Consider the following 17322-nt stretch of genomic DNA (forward strand, 5'->3'; position numbering starts at 1 on the left):
GGGCCTGGAGGGTGGGGATGCAGGTGGTGGTACTCCCTGCCCCGGGGGGAGGGGGGGGTGCTGATGAGGAAGGAGGAGAGGATCCTCTCCTGGGTAGAGCCTGGGGGGTGCGATTCTTTCCCTAAGTGGAAGGGGTGTCCTAAGAGGAGCTCTCACCCCACACTTCCAGGCAATGCTGGGAGGGGCAGAGGCGGGGCCTGGGCGGTGGAGAAAGGGCCTGAGATCAGAGACGCCACAGCCCCGCCCTCAGAGCCTATCTGCAGTCACCTTCCTACCAGGACCCTGGTCTCTGCTTCAGTCTCCTTCAGTGGTTGAGTTGTGGGGGCCTGAGACATACAGGTTCAAATCCTGATTGCGTGACTCTGGGCAAGCTGATTCCTCAGTTTCCTCATCTGAAAGATGGGCATGATAATTCCTACGTCCAGGGTGTTGTAAGAATTAAAGATGATACTGGTGTGTGGCTGACTGAATCACACCAATCATTGTCAGACGGCTGCAGTGGGGTCTTCTTGGACTCCTGGGGGCCTGTTGAGTCCAGTCCCCCAGACCACTCCAAGCTTTCTTCTCTGCTCTGCTTGCCTGTGGTTTCCTGTGTGTGAACTTCCCTTTCTGCCCCCCACTCCTCAATGACAGCTCAGGCCCAGCCTGGACCCCCAATACCCAGACTCCTGCTCTTCTTCTCTTTATTGTCTACCCCTACCAAGGGTGGTGAGGGCGGGGACAGGTTGGCCCCCACCCCATCCCCAGCTGGCTACGGTTTCCATTGTCTGGTTTCCTCCTCCTGAGTCCACTGGAGCTGCAGGGTTTCATCTGGAGAGAGGAGGGACTGGGTAAGTGGCTTTCTTGCAGCAGGCAAAAGATCTGGCCCATGTGACCCCCTGACTCCCTAGAACCCACCCACTCTCCCTCCCTGGCCAGCCCCTTGCCCCTGCTCAGGCTCACATCTGTGCTGGTTTTTGTTTGAGGAGTTTGGGTGGCTTCCAGGTTCCCTCTCTGAGCCTTCGGTGCTTTGCCAGTTCAGCCCCTTGGATACCAGCCACTGACACCAGCCAGACATTGCTCGGGACCCACTGTCTTTGGAGGACGGGGCAGTACCTGGAGCAGGGTAGGTGGCAGAGAGGAATCAGGAAGGAGGCATAGGGGCAGTGGTGGTGCTAAGCCGGCAGGAGGTCCCAATCCCTCTGAGCCTCCCTGGGTCCCCTCCATACAATCCATATTGCACACAAGGATGTTGAGGGCCTCTCTCATCACCTGCTGCTGATCTACTGGCCTGAAGGGAGTGGGGGTTGGGGGGATGGGAGCTTGCCAAGAGCCAGGCCTGGTGTGATAGTGGCCTGGTGCCCTCACCAGGCTTCGATGACATCACTGTCACCTTCAGGGAACTCTCGGTGGCCTTGTAATCCTGCGAGGGGCTTCCAGTGTGGTCCAGCAGACGGACCTCAGTGCTTATGGGATTCTCAGTCACCCAATTCAAGCTTGTGGAGCCTGGAAGCATCACAGGATCAGGGTTGGGGCACCCATCAGTCCGTTGGTTCTCGGCCACCGCCCCGCTCCCAGGCTGACCCAGCCCAGCTCTCACTGGTCTGCTGCTCATCTTCTGTGTCCTCCTCAAGTTCAGGGTGGGGAGAGCACCTCAGGTATCTTCCTTTGCTGCAATACTCCTTGCGTCGCAGATCAATTTCCTTCTCCAACACGACAGTGGTGGATGAAGCTGGGGACTGATTTCTTAAGGCAGGGGAAGCTGAGAAGTCATCCAAATCAATCTGAGTCATATGGCCGCCTAGCGAATACAGGCCACCAGCTCCACTGTGACCCCCAAGCACCGGGGAGAAGCTCAAGCCCCAGGTTCTCATCTCACTTCTATCACCTCCTCCCATTTTAGAAAAACGTCAGTGACTTTTCCACCCGCCACGGTTCGCTTGGGCTTTCTGTTCCTCCTCCCCAGCCAGCTTGGGGGACTATCCTGATGAGGACCCCACTCCAGCTGCCCTCTGTCTTCCCTGGGGTCACCTTCCAGCACGACTTCCCTGTCAGCCAGCAGGGCCCTGAGGAAGACAGGCTATGGTGGAGAAGGTTCTGGACTACAATTACCTTGGGTCCCTGGGGCCCCACCATAGCTAACCTTTGACTTCTAGGATGTGGTTCCTGGCCACCAGGCCAAGTTCATCTTTGACTCCTCTGGTCAGTCCTCTTGCCCCGCCTCTCTCCACAGGCCTGGGCTCTGGGGCCAGCATCACACCTCGACTGCCACTGCTCACACTGACACTACCCGCACTGCTGTTCTCGTTATTATCCAAGGGCAGGTTTTTCGGAGCCTTGAGGAACTTTCCTTCATTGTAGTGTGCCTTGCGGCGCTTTTCAAAATCACTGGATTCTGTGGGCCAGTGTCAGAGCTTGGCTTTCCTGCCAGGCTCTCACTGAAGGCTCAGGCCACCCCCCTTTCCACTCAATCCTCACCCCACATCTCACGTGTCTTGGAAAAGTTGTCTGAAGACCCTGAGCTTCTGTTGTCACTGTACAGGAAGACCTTGGGGCAGAAATTGTCCATTGTTGCAAACCTGAAGGGGAGGGAGACCAGTTGGGGGCACGGAAAGGAGAGAACAATGGGAGCAGGTGGTAGATGGGGCCAAGCTGGCTGACTCCCCCACTTTGGCCTGGGTGAGTCCTGATCCGAATTGTAGTACCTCCCATTTGGGGGGGCCCGAAGGCAGAGCTGGCTCAGACCTGAGTTCAGGGGTGGAGGGAGGAAGAGGCCCCACTTCCCTACTGATTTCTGGCACGACTCTCACCTCTCTGCTAGATCCTCAGGAGTCATTGTGTGAGAGGTCCCCGCAAGCAGGTCTTCATCGCTGTCCTGCAGCCTGCACAGAAGGGAGGAAGCAGTGCCTCAGAAGGGGATAGCAGGCAGGCCCCCACTCCTTTGAGTAGGGAAGAGAGTCTGGGATGAAGGGCTAGGGCTGAGGGCTCAGCACCTGTGGTAGGGAGTGCGGGGCTCATCCACCTTCATAAATCCATAGTCCTTGTCAGCAGGGTGGTAGGTCGCCAGAATATTCATTTCATCCCAGCGCTGAGACTTTTTCCTTCTGGTGAGAGAAAGACACAAAAAAGGGGGAGGAAACCTTCTAGTGCCCTCCTCCTCACCGCCCTCATTCTTACAGTCATTCAAAAACTGTTTCTTGCACCCCCTTGTAGTTCCAGAGGTGTAGGAGGCTGGGGATGGGGTCACACCTGATGACAATCACGTACGATGTAATCAGGGTACATGCTGACTCTCTTATCCGGTACCTGCTACTCTCTCAAAGGCTAGGAACCTCAGATTTCCCACCCAATTACCCTCATCTACTCTCACTTTTAGTTCTTGGCACTCCGCCCCTTCTCCCCTGACTCCGCCTCCTCTAGTGTCTGGAATCCCTTCCTCCCGGGCTCCTTACCTCTCCGCCCTGGGGGATTTGTGCACCACGGTGGAGCTGCTGTTTTTTAGTATGCTCCGGGGCCGGTCCTCACAGGGTTTATCGGAGTGCATGCAAGTTGACCCGGAGTGCGGAATGTATCCCGAGTTGTACACCCCAGGCCCCCCGGACCCCAGGTTGGACGTCCCGGATACATTGGTTCCAGGGAAGGGGGGATTAAGCCCGCCAGGGTGTGTACCGGACCCGGGATGCCGGTTGAGGCCGGAACTGAGGACTGCTGTCCCTCCAGAAGGCTGGCTAGAACCAGGACTGCCAATTACGGTTCCCCCGGAGTGTACGGGGGGCCCAGAACCGTGAAACATGGCTACTCCGGAGGGCAGCCCGGCGCCTGCCTCGACTCCTCCGATGCCTCTGGGCACTCCCCTGGTTGGCCCTCCAGGAGATTCTCCGTCGAGGCCTCTAGCAGCCCCCAGAGATTCCTGCTTCTCCATGGCCCCACTAGGGGGCCACTCTCAGCTACCCCGCCCCGCCTCCCTGCACCACATACCCCGCCCCCACCGCGGCGGGCTGGGGACGCTTGGACGAGGTCTGGGTCCCCTCCCCCACTGCTCCCTGGAGCCACGGGGGGCGGATTCAAAACTGTATAGGGACCTCGGGCTGGGAGCCTCTCCGCTTGCCCCTCCTCTTCTGTCCCACCCTAAGACTTTTCTTTGTCTCTAGGATTTGTTCCCGCCTTTCTCTCCTATCACTGCCCTCATCCGAATTATCCAATCGTAGTCAGGGGTCCTGGCCGTGGGGCGTGAAGCCTAATTGTGACGTCACAGTCCTCCAACCTTAGCGTGAGCGTCGAGGGAGGTGTGCTGGGGGTTTGTTGATAGCTCTGGGGGAATCTTTCGGGAATGTCAGCGCCGTTGCTTGAAACTTCCTGCCGGGGTTCCTTTGGATTCCTTATTCGTGGCTTTAAAACCTAAGTTTGGTTGGACTGGTGTTCAAGATAGGCTTGACTAGAAACATCCGCGAGCTTTTTTTCCCCCCAAAGCCGGGCCGCTCTGCCTCTGCGGAGAGTTGTGATACAAAGTGGAGGGACTACGACACTCTCGAAAGACATAACCGGTCTCAGTCGTAGGGAGGGCAGATATTTTCATTTACAAAGCTACCAGTTCCCCGCTCTGGGACCGCAGACCCCGCTCGCACCGCTTCGAAGCGCGCGGAGCGAAAGAAAGACCCCTCCTTCCCTTGCCGTAAAGCGAATACTTCAAGGTGTTGCCTGCCTCGACGAAGGCGGGGTCGTCGGTGCAGCTGTCGCAAAGCTGAACGTGTTTGGGCACCAACTACCTGCCCCCCCGCGTCGTAAAGATGCCTGCGGCAGTCGTTTCTTCCACTGTCGCAAAAGCTCCCGGCCCGCCTTCACCCCTCTGGAGCCACTCCGTCACCTCGCCCGTGTCGTAAAGCAAACCTGCTCGACCCTGTCGTCCTTTCTCTTCCCACCGTGGTAGTCCTTAGTTCCCTAACCCAGGATGCTTTATTGCCCGGCACTGCCGTAAAGCATATCTGGCCCCACCCACCCCACCCCCCCACCCCCCGGGTCCTATTCCCTCAGGGCGTCCGTGCACCGCGGTTGCCACGGTGCCGCCAAGCGCGGCTGTCGCGCGGCCCCGGTGTCAGCGGCGATGGCGGCGGGGTCGGGTGGGAGTGGGGGCTCTGGGGGAGGCCCCGGGCCGGGCCCGGGTGGGGGTGGGGGTGGGGGCCCCGGCGGGAGCGGCCCAGGACCGGGGTCTGGCGGGGGTCCGGGCAGCGGCGGGGAGCTGCACCCGCGCACCGGGCGCTTGGTGAGCCTATCGGCCTGTGGGCGTACAGCGCGGCGGCAGCAGCCGGGCCAGGAGTTTAATCACGGGCTGGTGTTGAGCCGGGAACCCTTGCGCGATGGACGCATCTTCACCGTCCGCATCGACCGCAAGGTGCGGAGCTGGGGCCGCGGAAGCGAGATGTGGAGGGTGGTGGGAGGGGACTAGAAGGAGATGGGGGAGGCCAGCCAGGGTAGTCCACATCACCGGGTACCGAGAGGGAACCGCCAGACAGGACACCAGGTGATGGGCGGGAAGGGACCATGGAATGGAAACATTCAGTCTCAAGGAGAAGGAGACAAGGAGAGCTTGAGTTTTCTTAAGACCCAGGAGCAGGGAAGGGACATGGGGCCCCACCCACTATAATGACTAGAGAACAGATCTGGAACAATTTTGGGGAGATGGAGGATGGAGAGATATCAGAAGTGTAATGGGAAGAGAAGAGAGATAACCAAAAAAAGAACAACCATTGAAGGACAAACTCACCGGTTTGGCCAGAAAGATGGGTGAAGAAAGATACTCAAGGAGCAAGAGGTGTGTGTGCCTGTGCATAATGTGGTGAAGAGGCCAGATGCACAGAGGCAGAATTTGGGAGGAGAGTGAGTTTGAGTGTAGCCAGAGCCTAGGAGAGAATTAGGCCATATACAAGGAGGGAGAAAGCCATATACAAGAGCAACGAATATGGACACGGAGAGCTGTGAATTTGGCTGGTTGAGGGGCCACAGAGACCAGGGAAGTTAGAGGCAGCAGGGGGCTGGGGCCAGGGAATTTAGCCAGCATGGTGGGGAAAGGCATGGTGTTGTAGACAGTGAGCACCCACAGTACAAAGCAGAGTTGCTAAAGGAGAGCGGGCCCAACCATCTCCTGAGACCAGAGTCCAGAAAATACCTTGTGGGACTGGATCTCTGGATGGTGATGCCTCGTGTCTCAAGAGAGCAAAGCCAGTTAGCTGTCTGAGAGGTGGGAAGAGGGGGACACAGTGGCCTGTGAAATGTGGTTTCCTAGTGGTGGGAGACCCATTCGTGGCCCATCCTGAGTCCCTGTCCACCACCCCATCACAGGTCAACTCCTGGAGTGGCTCCATTGAGATTGGGGTGACGGCACTGGACCCCAGTGTGCTGGACTTCCCAAGCAGCGCCACGGGGCTGAAGGGGGGCTCGTGGGTAGTGTCAGGCTGCTCGGTGCTGAGGGATGGACGTTCTGTGCTGGAGGAGTATGGGCAGGACCTGGACCAGCTTGGCGAAGGGGACCGTGTGGGCGTGGAGCGCACGGCTGCCGGGGAGCTGCGGCTCTGGGTGAATGGGCGGGATTGCGGTGTGGCCGCCACGGGCCTGCCAGCTCGTGTCTGGGCCGTCGTGGACCTTTATGGCAAGTGCACCCAGATCACCGTGCTACCCCCTGAACCGGGCTTCAGCCCCCCTACTCCCATCCCCACACCTCCCCTCGAGCCCTCTGCCCCCGCTGAAGATTCTGCCTTGGCTGGACAGGGGACCTCTGGGGATGAAGGTGAGAACACAGCTGGGGCAGCGGTGGAGGGGTGGGGCAGAGGGAATGGCTGAAGGAATGGGGGAAATGTAGTGACAAGTGGGGTATGGGCAGGGCCACTCAGACCCCCGAGTCTGTTGAAGGGGAGAGCAGGGGCTAGAGGAGGGGTGTCCTGGCTGTGGGCCCTGCAGCAGGGGCTGAACCCTTATTCCCCTCCTATCCCACCTGGTCCCCAGCCTTCATGGTGTCCCCCGCGCAGGCCCGGCCGGAGACGTTTCCTAACAGCCTTGAGTCGCATAATGGTGAGGGCTCCGGGGAGGCCCTGGGAAGGGGAGCGGGAAGTGAGGTGGACAGGGAGGGACCTCAGGAGAGGGTTAGGGGGAGCGCGGCAAGCCTGAGGATGAGGAGACTCATTTCTGCTTCCTTCCTCCGCCCTGCTATTGCAGAATTTGCCAGCATGGAGCTCTCCGAGGTGGTGAGCAACGCCATCCTGTCTGCCTACAACGGGGGGCTCCTAAATGTGAACCTGAGCTCCCCACCGGCAGGGGAAGCACCGGGGCCTAGTGGCACTGCCACCTCACCCATTCTCACTTCCAACGATGCCCTCCTTTTTCATGAGAAGTGTGGGACCCTCATCAAACTTAGCAACAATAATAAGACGGCAGAGCGCCGGCGGCCCCTGGATGAATTCAACAACGGGGTTGTCATGACCAACCGCCCACTCCGGGACAATGAGATGTTTGAGGTGTGCAAGGTCCTGGGGTCTGGCTGGCACCTCACCCTCTGGGAGCTAGAGATGGGGCTTGATGCTGGAAGGGGGCGGGGGTGGCCTGGGGAAGAGCCAAGGGCGCAGAGTTTTTTCTCTGCATTTACATTCCCCGCCTCTCCCTTCCACTGTCACTGCACCCAAGATCCGCATCGACAAGCTCGTAGATAAGTGGTCAGGCTCCATTGAGATTGGTGTCACCACCCACAACCCCAACAATTTGGAGTACCCAGCCACCATGACCAACCTGCAGTCAGGTACCAGCCCCCGGCAGGGTGGGCGTGGCCTGTGGTTGCTGAGGTGAAGGGAGCCCGTACCCTAACCAGGGTGTCTGCTTCCCCCAGGCACCATCATGATGAGTGGCTGCGGGATCCTGACCAACGGCAAGGGCACCCGCCGGGAGTACTGTGAATTCAGTCTGGATGAGCTGCAGGTGAGGGTGGGCTCAAAGCGCGGGCCACTCTCCAGGGGCGCCCGGGGACTGTGCAGCCCTGCCTGGGCACTGTGCCCTCTGACCTAGAGCAAGGCCCTTTATCTTTTGCTTGAAGGCTCCTTCTGAGAAGGCAGGGTTGCCCAACAGTTAGGCACTCAGATTTGGGAGTCAGATGGGTTCAGTTCCTTTCTCTGTTTGGCCATTTGTGATAGTGACCTGCAGCAAGAAACTTACTCTCTTTGGTAGTTGTTTCTTCTTAATGTCTAGAAATGAACGTGTCAGTAGTTTTTGACAGATTGTCATGAGGGTTAATAAGTCGGTGATGATAAAGTGGTTTAACACAGTGCCTGACTTGCCTTGAGCATTCAGAGTGGTCTGAGACACATGGGAGCCTTTTGGAGCTGTTTCCCTGTCGCATGGTGTGGTGGGAAGGCTCGAAGACCACTCTGTTCTCACAGTCCCCAGGACAAGTCTGGAGCCTGATTGTGAATGGATTCCAGGCTGTTATTTTTCTGCTTTGAATAGGAGGGCGACCACATTGGTCTCACGAGGAAGTCCAACTCTGCCCTACACTTCTTCATTAATGGCATTGATCAGGGTAAGGGGAAGCTCAGAGAGAGCAGCTGGGCCAGGGCTTTTGCTGTGTGGGGGTCTGTATCTCATTCTCTTGCCTGTTTCATACTCCATCTCCCTATATTGACCCTTCTCCCCTCATCCCCCCATTCCCTGTGCCTTCCACCCCCGCAGGCGTGGCTACCCCCTTGACGCCCCCAGTGGTGTACGGTGTGGTGGACTTGTATGGGATGGCTGTGAAGGTGACCATCGTCCACAATAACAACCACAGTGACCGCCTACGCCGGAACAATGCCATCCTGCGGGCGCTGTCCCCTGAGGGTGCTCTCCGCCGGGCTGCTCCTGCGGCCCAGGCAGAACCCGAGCGCCTGCTCTTCCACCCCAACTGTGGGCAGAAGGCAGCCATCACCCACGAGGGACGCACTGCCCTGAGGCCCCAGTATGGCCCATGGGGTGGGGAGAAGCCTGCGGAGGGGCTCTGATGGGATTGGGGGGAGGAGTGGGGCAGTGGGAGGCAGCAGGAGTCTGGTGTGGGGCGTCCTGGACAGAGAAGGGGGGCCTCTTGGAGTGTGAAGTGTGGCTGCTTGACTTGGGCAGTGGGTGTCGGGCAGGCATCGCTGGGCTGAGCTTTGGCACACTCAGTATGTGTGTCGGGATCTGAGTCCCCACTTGCTGTGCCCTCAGTGCCACCGACGATTTCAATCATGGCGTGGTGCTGAGCAGCAGAGCCCTGCGGGACGGAGAGGTGTTCCAGGTGCGCATCGACAAGATGGTGGACAAATGGGCTGGCTCCATTGAGATTGGTGTCACCACCCACAACCCTGCCTACCTCCAGTTGCCCTCCACCATGACCAACTTGCGCTCTGGTGAGCTCCCAAGAAGGGCAGGGCCAAGATAGGGTGCTAGGGGGGAAGCCGTCCCTGAAGCCCTGAAGCTTGTTCTCTGGCCCCGCTTTCACTTGTCACATTTATGACGACGCGTTCAGTGGCTGAGGAGTGCCATGTGGACAGGGCCTGTGGCTGGCTTGGGAACTGCAGAGTTTTCTTGCCCTGCTCTGGGAAGAAAGCAACTGTCAAAGAAGAGGCAGACTGGGCTAATGGCTTTGGGGAGTAACGTGGGGACTGCTATGTAAAGGAGAGGAGCCCTGGCTTCCCCCTTATGGCCTCTGCCACTCCTTGTCCCCCTAGGGACCTGGATGATGACAGGGAACGGGGTGATGCACAATGGGACGACCATCTTGGACGAATATGGGCACAACCTGGACCGGCTCAAGGTGGGAGAGTGGGGGTACCGCCAGGTGTCGGCAGTGGGGAGGTAGGCAAGGCGGGGCTGCTGCGGGACCAGCCCAGGCAGGAACTCCGCCTGACTCCTCACTCCAGCCCCCCTTCTTCCAAGGCAGGGGACACGGTGGGCGTGGTGCGGCGGGAGGACGGGACTCTCCACTTCTTTGTCAATGGGATGACTCAGGGCCCCGCCGCCTGGAACGTGCCCCCGGGCGTCTATGCTGTCGTCGATCTCTATGGCCAGGCAGCCCAGGCCACCATTGTGGACGACGTGGGTGAGGGCCGGGCTGGGCAGGGGTCGGGGTGGCCTTGGGAGGCCTCAGAGACAACTGTAATCCTAATGGGTGAGGTCCACTTTTGCAGAGGTGCCCCAGGTCCCTGAGCCACTCCCTGAGGGGAACAACCAGGTGTCTCCAAGCTCCCCGTCATCAGGGGCCGGGGGCTCCGACCTCCGCTTCCACCAGCTGCACGGCAGCAACGCAGTCATCACCAACGGCGGCCGCACTGCGCTCCGCCACAACTGCCGCAGCGAGTTCAATGACGCCATCGTCATCTCCAACCGGTCAGTGTCGGGATTTCATGTCCCCACTTTCCTACTACCCAGCGTCGGCCACCCAAGTAGGGCCTGTCTGATGGCCATTCCTCCTGGCAGGGCCCTGAGGGATGGAGAGCTGTTTGAAATTGTCATTCAGAAGATGGTAGACCGCTGGTCAGGCTCCATCGAGGCTGGTGAGGGGCACGTGTGTGTGTGTGGGTGTGCGCGCGCGCATGCACTGCAGGCAGGTGCTGGCTGCAGGAGGCTGGGGGCTCAGCTCAGACCCACCCCTGCCTCCTTCCAGGAGTGACCGCTATTCGGCCTGAGGACCTTGAATTCCCCAACACTATGACGGACATTGACTACGATACGTGGATGCTGAGGTTGGGCTGTCTGCTTTGGGGACCAGCTGAGCGGGGCTGGGTGGAGCTGGCTGGGATGAGGGACGCAGAGTTGGCACATGTGGTGGCCATAGACGATGACAGACCTAGGGGTTCTGGCTGCCCAGTCCCTTCGATTCTGGGAAGCCCTCCCCCCAGACCCTTAGGGTAGCTCCTGCTTTTCCCGGGGGGCGGATCTCAGGGATGAAGGACACAAGATTGGGTCTCAGACCCCAGATTGAGATCCCAGTCCGAGGCACTGGAGGGTTCCAACAAGCAGAGACTGGACAGAGGCCTGTGTGGGCGGAGGAAGCTGGGAGGCTGACCTACTCCTTCTGTCATCCCCCCAGCGGCACAGCCATCATGCAAGACGGTAACACCATGCGCAACAACTACGGGTGTGACCTTGACGCGCTAGGCACAGGTGCCCGCATCGGCATGATGCGCACTGCCAAGGGCGATCTGCACTACTTCATCAATGGCCAGGACCAAGGCGCTGCCTGCTCAGGCTTGCCTCCCGGTAAAGGTGACTACTCTGTGGCTTTCGCCCTGCCACCTTCAGCCCAGCCCACCCCCGGCTATCAGGCTCCTGACCCCTTCCTTTCTTACCCAGAGGTGTATGCAGTAGTGGATCTATATGGCCAGTGTGTCCAAGTGTCCATCACCAATGCCACCGGCCCCATGGACAACAGCCTGGCGACCAGCAACACCGCCACTGAGAAGTCATTCCCCCTGCACTCCCCAGGTTCAGCCGGCAGGGAAGGAGGGAGGGCTCTGCCTGCCTGCTGTGGGCCTGGGGGATGCAGTTTCCAGGTCACGGAAGCTGTTCAGAGATAGGCTGGCTGCCGCAGCTGCAGACCGAGGGGAAGGGGGAGGGATCAACCCGTGGTGGGAAGCAGCCAAGAAGAGGGGAGGAGGTTACACCTGGTACACAGGGCCTGGACCCTTCCCCGCCACCAGCGGGCCGGGACGCCGTAGCTGGGCGTGGCAGGTTTAGGACTGGGTCTTGCCACGGTGAAAGAGGAGTCAGGGGTCTTGAGGGAGCGCTGGAGATGGGACCTCCACGTCAACTTTCTGCTTCACCTGAAAGCTTTGCCTGTGTCCTGTCTGAAGCCTGCTGCCCCAGTCCTCCCCCTTCCTCTGGTGCCATCTTTCCACAGCGGCTGGCGTGGCTCACCGATTCCACAGTGCTTGCGGCAAGAACATCACCCTGGAGGAAGACGGCACGAGGGCGGTGCGTGCGGCCGGCTACGCCCACGGCCTCGTCTTCAGTACCAAGGAGCTCAAGACCGAGGAGGTCTTTGAGGTGGGCCGTGGCGATGTGACAGAGGAGGTGGCGGACCCTTCACAGCAGGGCCAGACTGCTTCCCACCCTCCTGCCCCACAGTGCCACTGAGTTCCTCTCTCTCACAGGTGAAAGTGGAGGAGCTGGATGAGAAGTGGGCTGGTTCCCTCCGGCTAGGGCTGACCACACTAGCACCGGGGGAGATGGGGCCTGGAGCGGGCAGTGGCCCGGGGCTGCCTCCCTCCTTGCCAGAGCTCCGGACTAAGACCACCTGGATGGTGTCCAGCTGTGAAGTGAGGCGCGACGGGCAGCTCCAGAGGATGAACTATGGCCGGAACCTCGAGAGGCTGGGGGTGAAACAGCTGACTTCAGGGACCGGGGCGGGCCTGGGAGTCGGGGTGGCGGGGAGAGGCGGGCTGAGCACTTGTCCTTGCCTCACCTTGGCCCTAGGTGGGGAGCCGTGTGGGCATTCGCCGAGGGGCAGATGACACGATGCACGTGCTGGTAGATGGAGAGGATATGGGGCCTGCAGCCACCGGCATTGCCAAGGTAGACCCAAGACCTGCGTCGGGTCTGGGAGTGGGGTTGAGGTCCTCCACTGATCTCTGACTTCCGGGTCTGTGTGCCCCCAGAGCGTGTGGGCCGTGTTGGATCTGTATGGGCCAGTGCGGAGTGTTTCTATTGTCAGCTCCACCAGGCTGGACGAGCCAGAAGGCACCCAGCCTCCTTCCCCCAGCTTGGACACTGGCAGCGAGGGCGAGGAGGATGATGAGGGCGAGGAGCACGGCCTGGAAGTAAGAGGCAGCAGCAGGGCCCACCGGGCACAGGGATGGGCCGTTGGTGGCCCGTTAGGTCGTCTTCAGGTTCTCTGATCCAGCCCTGGGTGGGCGGAGGCTTATCTGCAGGCTCTGTGTCAAGCCCAGTGGGGTGGCTCAGGCCTTGCGTCGGCTGCCCCGCAGCTCAGTCTCTCCTCCACACCAGGGCCAGAATCAAGTGGCCGTTATGCCCACAGCCCTCGAGTTCCTGGAGAACCATGGGAAGAATATTCTCTTGTCCAACGGGAACTGCACAGCTACACGAGTGGCCAGCTACAACCAGGGCATCGTTGTCATCAACCAGCCCCTGGTGCCCCAGCTGCTGGTCCAGGTGGGCCTCACCTCCTTGTCCCCAGCTCCTCTTGCTCAGGGTGACCCAGGGCCAACCGTCCTGCAGAGAGGCTTTTCCAGGTTGAGGACAAAGTGGAAGGCATGCCTTTTGGGTGAGCTTCCTGGGCTTTTGTTCATATCCTGTGGTGGCAGTTGTAGATCAGTTTCCAGGAAGTACCCACCTGGGGCCTGTGACGAGGGAAGCAGTGGGGAGGGGCTGAGGGATGCCAGGGAGACTCCGGATTCTATTTGTGAGAACAGGGCATGCTTTCCAGAGGAGGGGGTCTTTCGCTGCAGACTACAAGATGTCAGAGTTAGGCAGGTGAAGAAAGCCCGTGGGGACAAGAATCCTTTTAGAAGCAATAGCAAGACCAAGGCTGAAAGAGGGAAGGACACAGCTGAGTTTGCAGTTTCCGGTCCATCCAGGCATCAGAAGGGGTGGCATCCCAGGCCACACTGCGGGGTGCCATCTTCTCTTCCTGGCTGGGGTGAGGAGCCCGGTCCTGCAGGGTGGGTGACCTCTTTGTAGGAGGCCATGATTGCGGAGTGGTTGCCTTCTCCCCAGGTACGGATAGACTTCTTGAACCGGCAGTGGACATCTTCCCTTGTCCTGGGAGTCATCACCTGCCCACCGGAGAGGCTCAACTTCCCTGCTTCTGCCTGTGCCCTCAAACGGGCAGCCTGGCTGCTGCGGGGCCGCGGGGTTTTCCACAACGGTCTCAAGGTGGGTAGGGAGCAGAGAAGGGGGAGGGGCTGGCCAAGAGGGAGAAGAGGGGCCCCTAGCCCTGGAGCTAGGACCGTAGGTATAAAGGCGTCCTGTAGCGGATGGGCAAGGGTGTGAGCGGCGTTACCTGGACAGTCTCGGGCTCATCGTCTCCTTCTACATCCCTGCCGTGGAGAATGTTGCGGGGGGTGGGGCTGGGGGAGGTGGAGTCTAGGTAACTGAAGCAGGGGCAGAACCTGGGCAGTGGGCAAGTGTGGAGGCAAAGCCCAGGGACTGGCGACCCGAAGCTTAGTGAGGGGCAGGGGTGGCTGCTGCCGGTGGGAGTCTGATCTCTGGGAAGACAGTAGGTCTCTCCTCCCAGATCTGTGAGAAGTTTGGGCCAAATCTGGACACGTGTCCTGAAGGCACCATCCTGGGACTGCGGCTAGACAGCTCTGGGGGGCTGCATCTCCACATCAATGGGATGGACCAGGGAGTGGCTGTGCCAGATGTCCCCCAGCCCTGCCATGCGCTCGTGGACCTCTACGGGCAGTGTGAGCAGGTTGGTGGCAGCGGAGGCGGGGAGGAGTGGTGCCTGGGAGGCTGGGCTGTCCGAGGACAGGGGAAGTCTGGAGTTCGAGGAGGGGATCAGCAGGCTCTGGGGGCTGGTCACACTCTGGCTGACCACCCCTCTCGCCTGCAGGTGACAATCATGACCCCTGAACCAGGGGCTGCCAGTGGAAAGAGTGCTGGAACCCAAGGGGACATGGAGAAAGCTGACATGGTGGATGGTGAGCCAGCCGAAGGGGCCAGGATCCCACCTCACCCCCACCTTGTACTTCTGGCCCCGGCTCCCGTGACCTGTGCCCCCTCTGCTCCCTCAGGTATCAAGGAGAGTGTGTGCTGGGGTCCACCGCCCACTGCTAGCCCCCTCAAGAGCTGTGAGTACCACGCCCTGTGCTCCCGTTTCCAGGAACTACTGCTGCTTCCTGGTGAGTCCCCAGTCCCCCAGAACCTGGCTCATTCCCGGCCCAGCCCAGGGCCATGGCCAGAGCCCTGGAGACCAGTAGGAAAGAGGCCACATGGCTGAGACCCAGGGCGGGAGCCATGCCACAAAGTCTACCACTCACTCTCCACAGAGGATTATTTCATGCCTCCGCCGAAGCGCAGCCTGTGTTACTGTGAGTCTTGCCGGAAGCTTCGAGGGGATGAGGCCCACAGGCGCCGTGGGGAGCCCCCACGGGAATACGCTCTGCCCTTTGGCTGGTGCAGGTTCAACCTCAGGTACGTATGGGGCAGGGTCATGCTTCTCTCTCACTGTTCTTTGCCCCCTTGAGAAAGGGAGGTCCCGAGAGGGTGGATGGTGGAAGACAAAACTTCTTGTCTGGGGAATGACCTCGGAGAGCCAGTGACCTTTGTCCTATCTGTCCACCTCCTAGGGTGAATCCCCGCCTGGAGGCTGGGACACTAACCAAGAAGTGGCACATGGCGTATCATGGGAGCAACGTGGCAGCCGTCCGGAGGGTGCTGGACCGGGGGGAGCTGGGAGCAGGTACCGCGGCACCGGCAGAGGCCGGGCAGGCCGGGCCCGTGGGCCGTGGGGGGGCCATCCTGACCCAGCTCTCCTCGCAGGCACTGCTTCCATCCTGAGCTGCCGGCCCTTGAAGGGGGAGCCTGGGCTGGGGTTTGAGGAGCCTGGCGAGAACTGCGCGCCTCCTCGAGAGCAGCAGCCCCCTCCAGTGCTGCTTTCCCCCTCCCTCCAATATGCTGGGGCTGAGGCCCTGGCATCCAAAGTGCAGTGAGTACACAGGAAGGGGGGCCTGGGGCCACGTGGGTCTCCATGATTCCCTCTCCTCTCCCACCTTGTCTCCCTAGTTCCTCAGTCTCTACCCAGCCCATTCTTCACACAGTCTTTGCACAAGTACCACTTATTTTTTTTTTTTTTAAGTGCATTTTCTTTTTTTTGTTTTAAACTTTGGATTTATTTATTTATTTATTTATTTATTTATGGCTGTGTTGGGTCTTCGTTTCTGTGTGAGGGCTTTCTCTAGTTGCGGCAAGCGGGGGCCACTCTTCATCGCTGTGCGCGGGCCTCTCATTATCGCGGCCTCTCTTGTTGCGGAGCACAGGCTCCAGACGCGCAGGCTCAGTAATTGTGGCTCACGGGCCTAGTTGCTCCGCGGCATGTGGGATCCTCCCAGACCAGGGCTCGAACCCGTGTCCCCTGCACTGGCAGGCAGATTCTCAACCACTGCGCCTCCAGGGAAGCCCCACAAGTACCACTTATTTTTTCCTATCACAGAGAACAAAGAAGGGAGCCCTGGGCATGTGGAAGTTATGCCCTCTCTTGCTCTAGAATGTTTATGAATAATAAGTATTTAGTATTTTTAAAGGTGACAAGTAAGTACTATGGAAACAAAAAGAGTGAGTGAAGTGGGTCAGAAGTGTGGTTGGAGCGGGCGTACGGTATAGGGTGGTCCGGGTAGACATCATTAATAAGGTGAGATCTGAGCAAAGACTTGGAGAAGGCAGGAGGGAGTTAGGCGAGCAGGCATTGGGAGGAAGGCCATTTCAAGTAGAGAGGACGGCTAGAGCCAGGTCCCTGTAAGGGGAGAGTGCTTCCTGAGAACAGCAAGGCCAGCTGCTAACTGTGGTGGCAGCTGGAAAGGGGGAGAGGTCCTGGGCCCAGAGGCCTCACTGCCCTATTTATGCTTCTTTCCTGACAGATTCCGGGACCCCAAATCCCAGCAGACACACCAGGCCCAGGTGGCGTTCCAGGTGTGTGTGCGCCCTGGCTCCTACACCCCCGGACCCCCTTCCGCTGCCCTCAGAGAGCCTCCCGACCCTCACTTCAGCCCAGCCGAACTTGAGTGGGTAACCAAGGAGAAGGGGGCCACACTCCTCTATGCCCTGCTGGTACGGGTGGAGTGAGGGGTGAGGCCGCACCACTACAAGCACAGTTGGGCCTCGGCCCGTGGACTCTGAATGACGACTGCCACCACCTCACTCCAGCGACCCACGGCATGCTCAGTGCTCAGCCTGGCAGATGCACAGGAGCATGCGGGCAGACTCTCAGACTAGCTGGGAAGCAGAGCTGTCTCCGTGCCCAGGGCACGGACAGTCCCTCCCTCCGAGGTGAAGGCGCAGCGGGGAGCCCGGCCGCAGGCCCTGGGGAACCCTCTCCATGCACTGATCTGGGGAGCACGACTCCCCGCGACTCTTCCCCCATACACTTAATTTATTTCCGTTTCTGTTCTGGTTACTGTGAATCCCAGAGGAGTCTCCCGGTGCCCCACATGAAGCTGCTTTTCCGGCCCAGGCGGGAGTGGGGAAGGCGGCGCCGGGTTCGGGCCTCTGTACAGTTGTTACTGACTCTGATTTCTAAGGAGCCAATAAACGCCGTCTCAGAGCTGCCGCCTCGGCCTCTCTCGCGCGCGCCTCTCGCCTCCCGGAGGAGCCCCGGCCCCGCCACGTCAGGGA

General features: G+C 59.7%; 2 protein-coding genes across 6 annotated transcripts; one reads left to right on the forward strand and one right to left on the reverse strand.

Moving 5' to 3' along the window:
- Positions 1-719: 719 nt before the first annotated feature.
- On the reverse strand, positions 720-4001 carry LOC133079948 (uncharacterized). 2 transcript variants are annotated; one of them, XM_061175697.1, is made up of 9 exons: positions 3432-4001; positions 2973-3083; positions 2790-2861; positions 2458-2558; positions 2123-2374; positions 1580-1741; positions 1348-1485; positions 943-1095; positions 720-810 (listed from the first exon to the last, which is right to left on the reverse strand). In XM_061175697.1, the coding sequence occupies exons 1-9, from the start codon at positions 3899-3901 to the stop codon at positions 752-754; spliced, it is 1518 nt and encodes a 505-aa protein (XP_061031680.1). In that variant the 5' UTR covers positions 3902-4001; the 3' UTR covers positions 720-751. The 2 variants fall into 2 exon arrangements, with proteins under 2 accessions (XP_061031680.1, XP_061031679.1); XM_061175696.1 differs by having other exon boundaries at positions 1580-1780.
- A 981-nt stretch (positions 4002-4982) lies between these two features.
- Positions 4983-17251, forward strand: NEURL4 (neuralized E3 ubiquitin protein ligase 4). Of its 4 annotated transcripts, none has more exons than XM_061174667.1 (29): positions 4983-5368; positions 6316-6760; positions 6976-7041; positions 7186-7484; positions 7651-7762; positions 7850-7938; positions 8464-8536; positions 8686-8950; positions 9196-9377; positions 9699-9784; positions 9907-10069; positions 10158-10356; positions 10447-10523; positions 10634-10712; positions 11060-11235; positions 11323-11454; positions 11870-12015; positions 12123-12347; positions 12445-12543; positions 12627-12788; positions 12976-13140; positions 13705-13863; positions 14225-14404; positions 14546-14633; positions 14727-14834; positions 14982-15126; positions 15282-15394; positions 15475-15640; positions 16569-17251. In XM_061174667.1, exons 1-29 carry the CDS (start codon positions 5081-5083, stop codon positions 16771-16773), a joined length of 4692 nt encoding a protein of 1563 aa, XP_061030650.1. In that variant the 5' UTR covers positions 4983-5080; the 3' UTR covers positions 16774-17251. The 4 variants fall into 4 exon arrangements, with proteins under 4 accessions (XP_061030650.1, XP_061030648.1, XP_061030649.1 ...); XM_061174665.1 differs by having other exon boundaries at positions 5081-5368; positions 11060-11229; XM_061174666.1 differs by lacking the exon at positions 6976-7041 and having other exon boundaries at positions 5081-5368; positions 11060-11229.
- Positions 17252-17322: the final 71 nt, after the last annotated feature.

The sequence above is a fragment of the Eubalaena glacialis genome, chromosome 19 (genome assembly GCF_028564815.1).
Source record: "Eubalaena glacialis isolate mEubGla1 chromosome 19, mEubGla1.1.hap2.+ XY, whole genome shotgun sequence".
NCBI classification, from domain to species: Eukaryota; Metazoa; Chordata; class Mammalia; order Artiodactyla; family Balaenidae; genus Eubalaena; species Eubalaena glacialis.

Excerpts from the sequence above, each read along its gene's own strand:
- LOC133079948 (XM_061175696.1), bottom strand. The coding sequence starts at position 3,901 with ATGGAGAAGCAGGAATCTCTGGGGGCTGCTAGAGGCCTCGACGGAGAA. Across the intron at positions 2,559-2,789 it reads CCTGAGGATCTAGCAGAGAG|GTTTGCAACAATGGACAATT; the intron begins GTGAGAGTCGTG and ends CCTCCCCTTCAG. Across the intron at positions 1,096-1,347 it reads AGTGATGTCATCGAAGCCTG|GTACTGCCCCGTCCTCCAAA; the intron begins GTGAGGGCACCA and ends ACCCTGCTCCAG.
- NEURL4 (XM_061174667.1), top strand. The coding sequence starts at position 5,081 with ATGGCGGCGGGGTCGGGTGGGAGTGGGGGCTCTGGGGGAGGCCCCGGG. Across the intron at positions 10,524-10,633 it reads GTCAGGCTCCATCGAGGCTG|GAGTGACCGCTATTCGGCCT; the intron begins GTGAGGGGCACG and ends GCCTCCTTCCAG. Across the intron at positions 12,544-12,626 it reads CAGCCACCGGCATTGCCAAG|AGCGTGTGGGCCGTGTTGGA; the intron begins GTAGACCCAAGA and ends GTGTGCCCCCAG.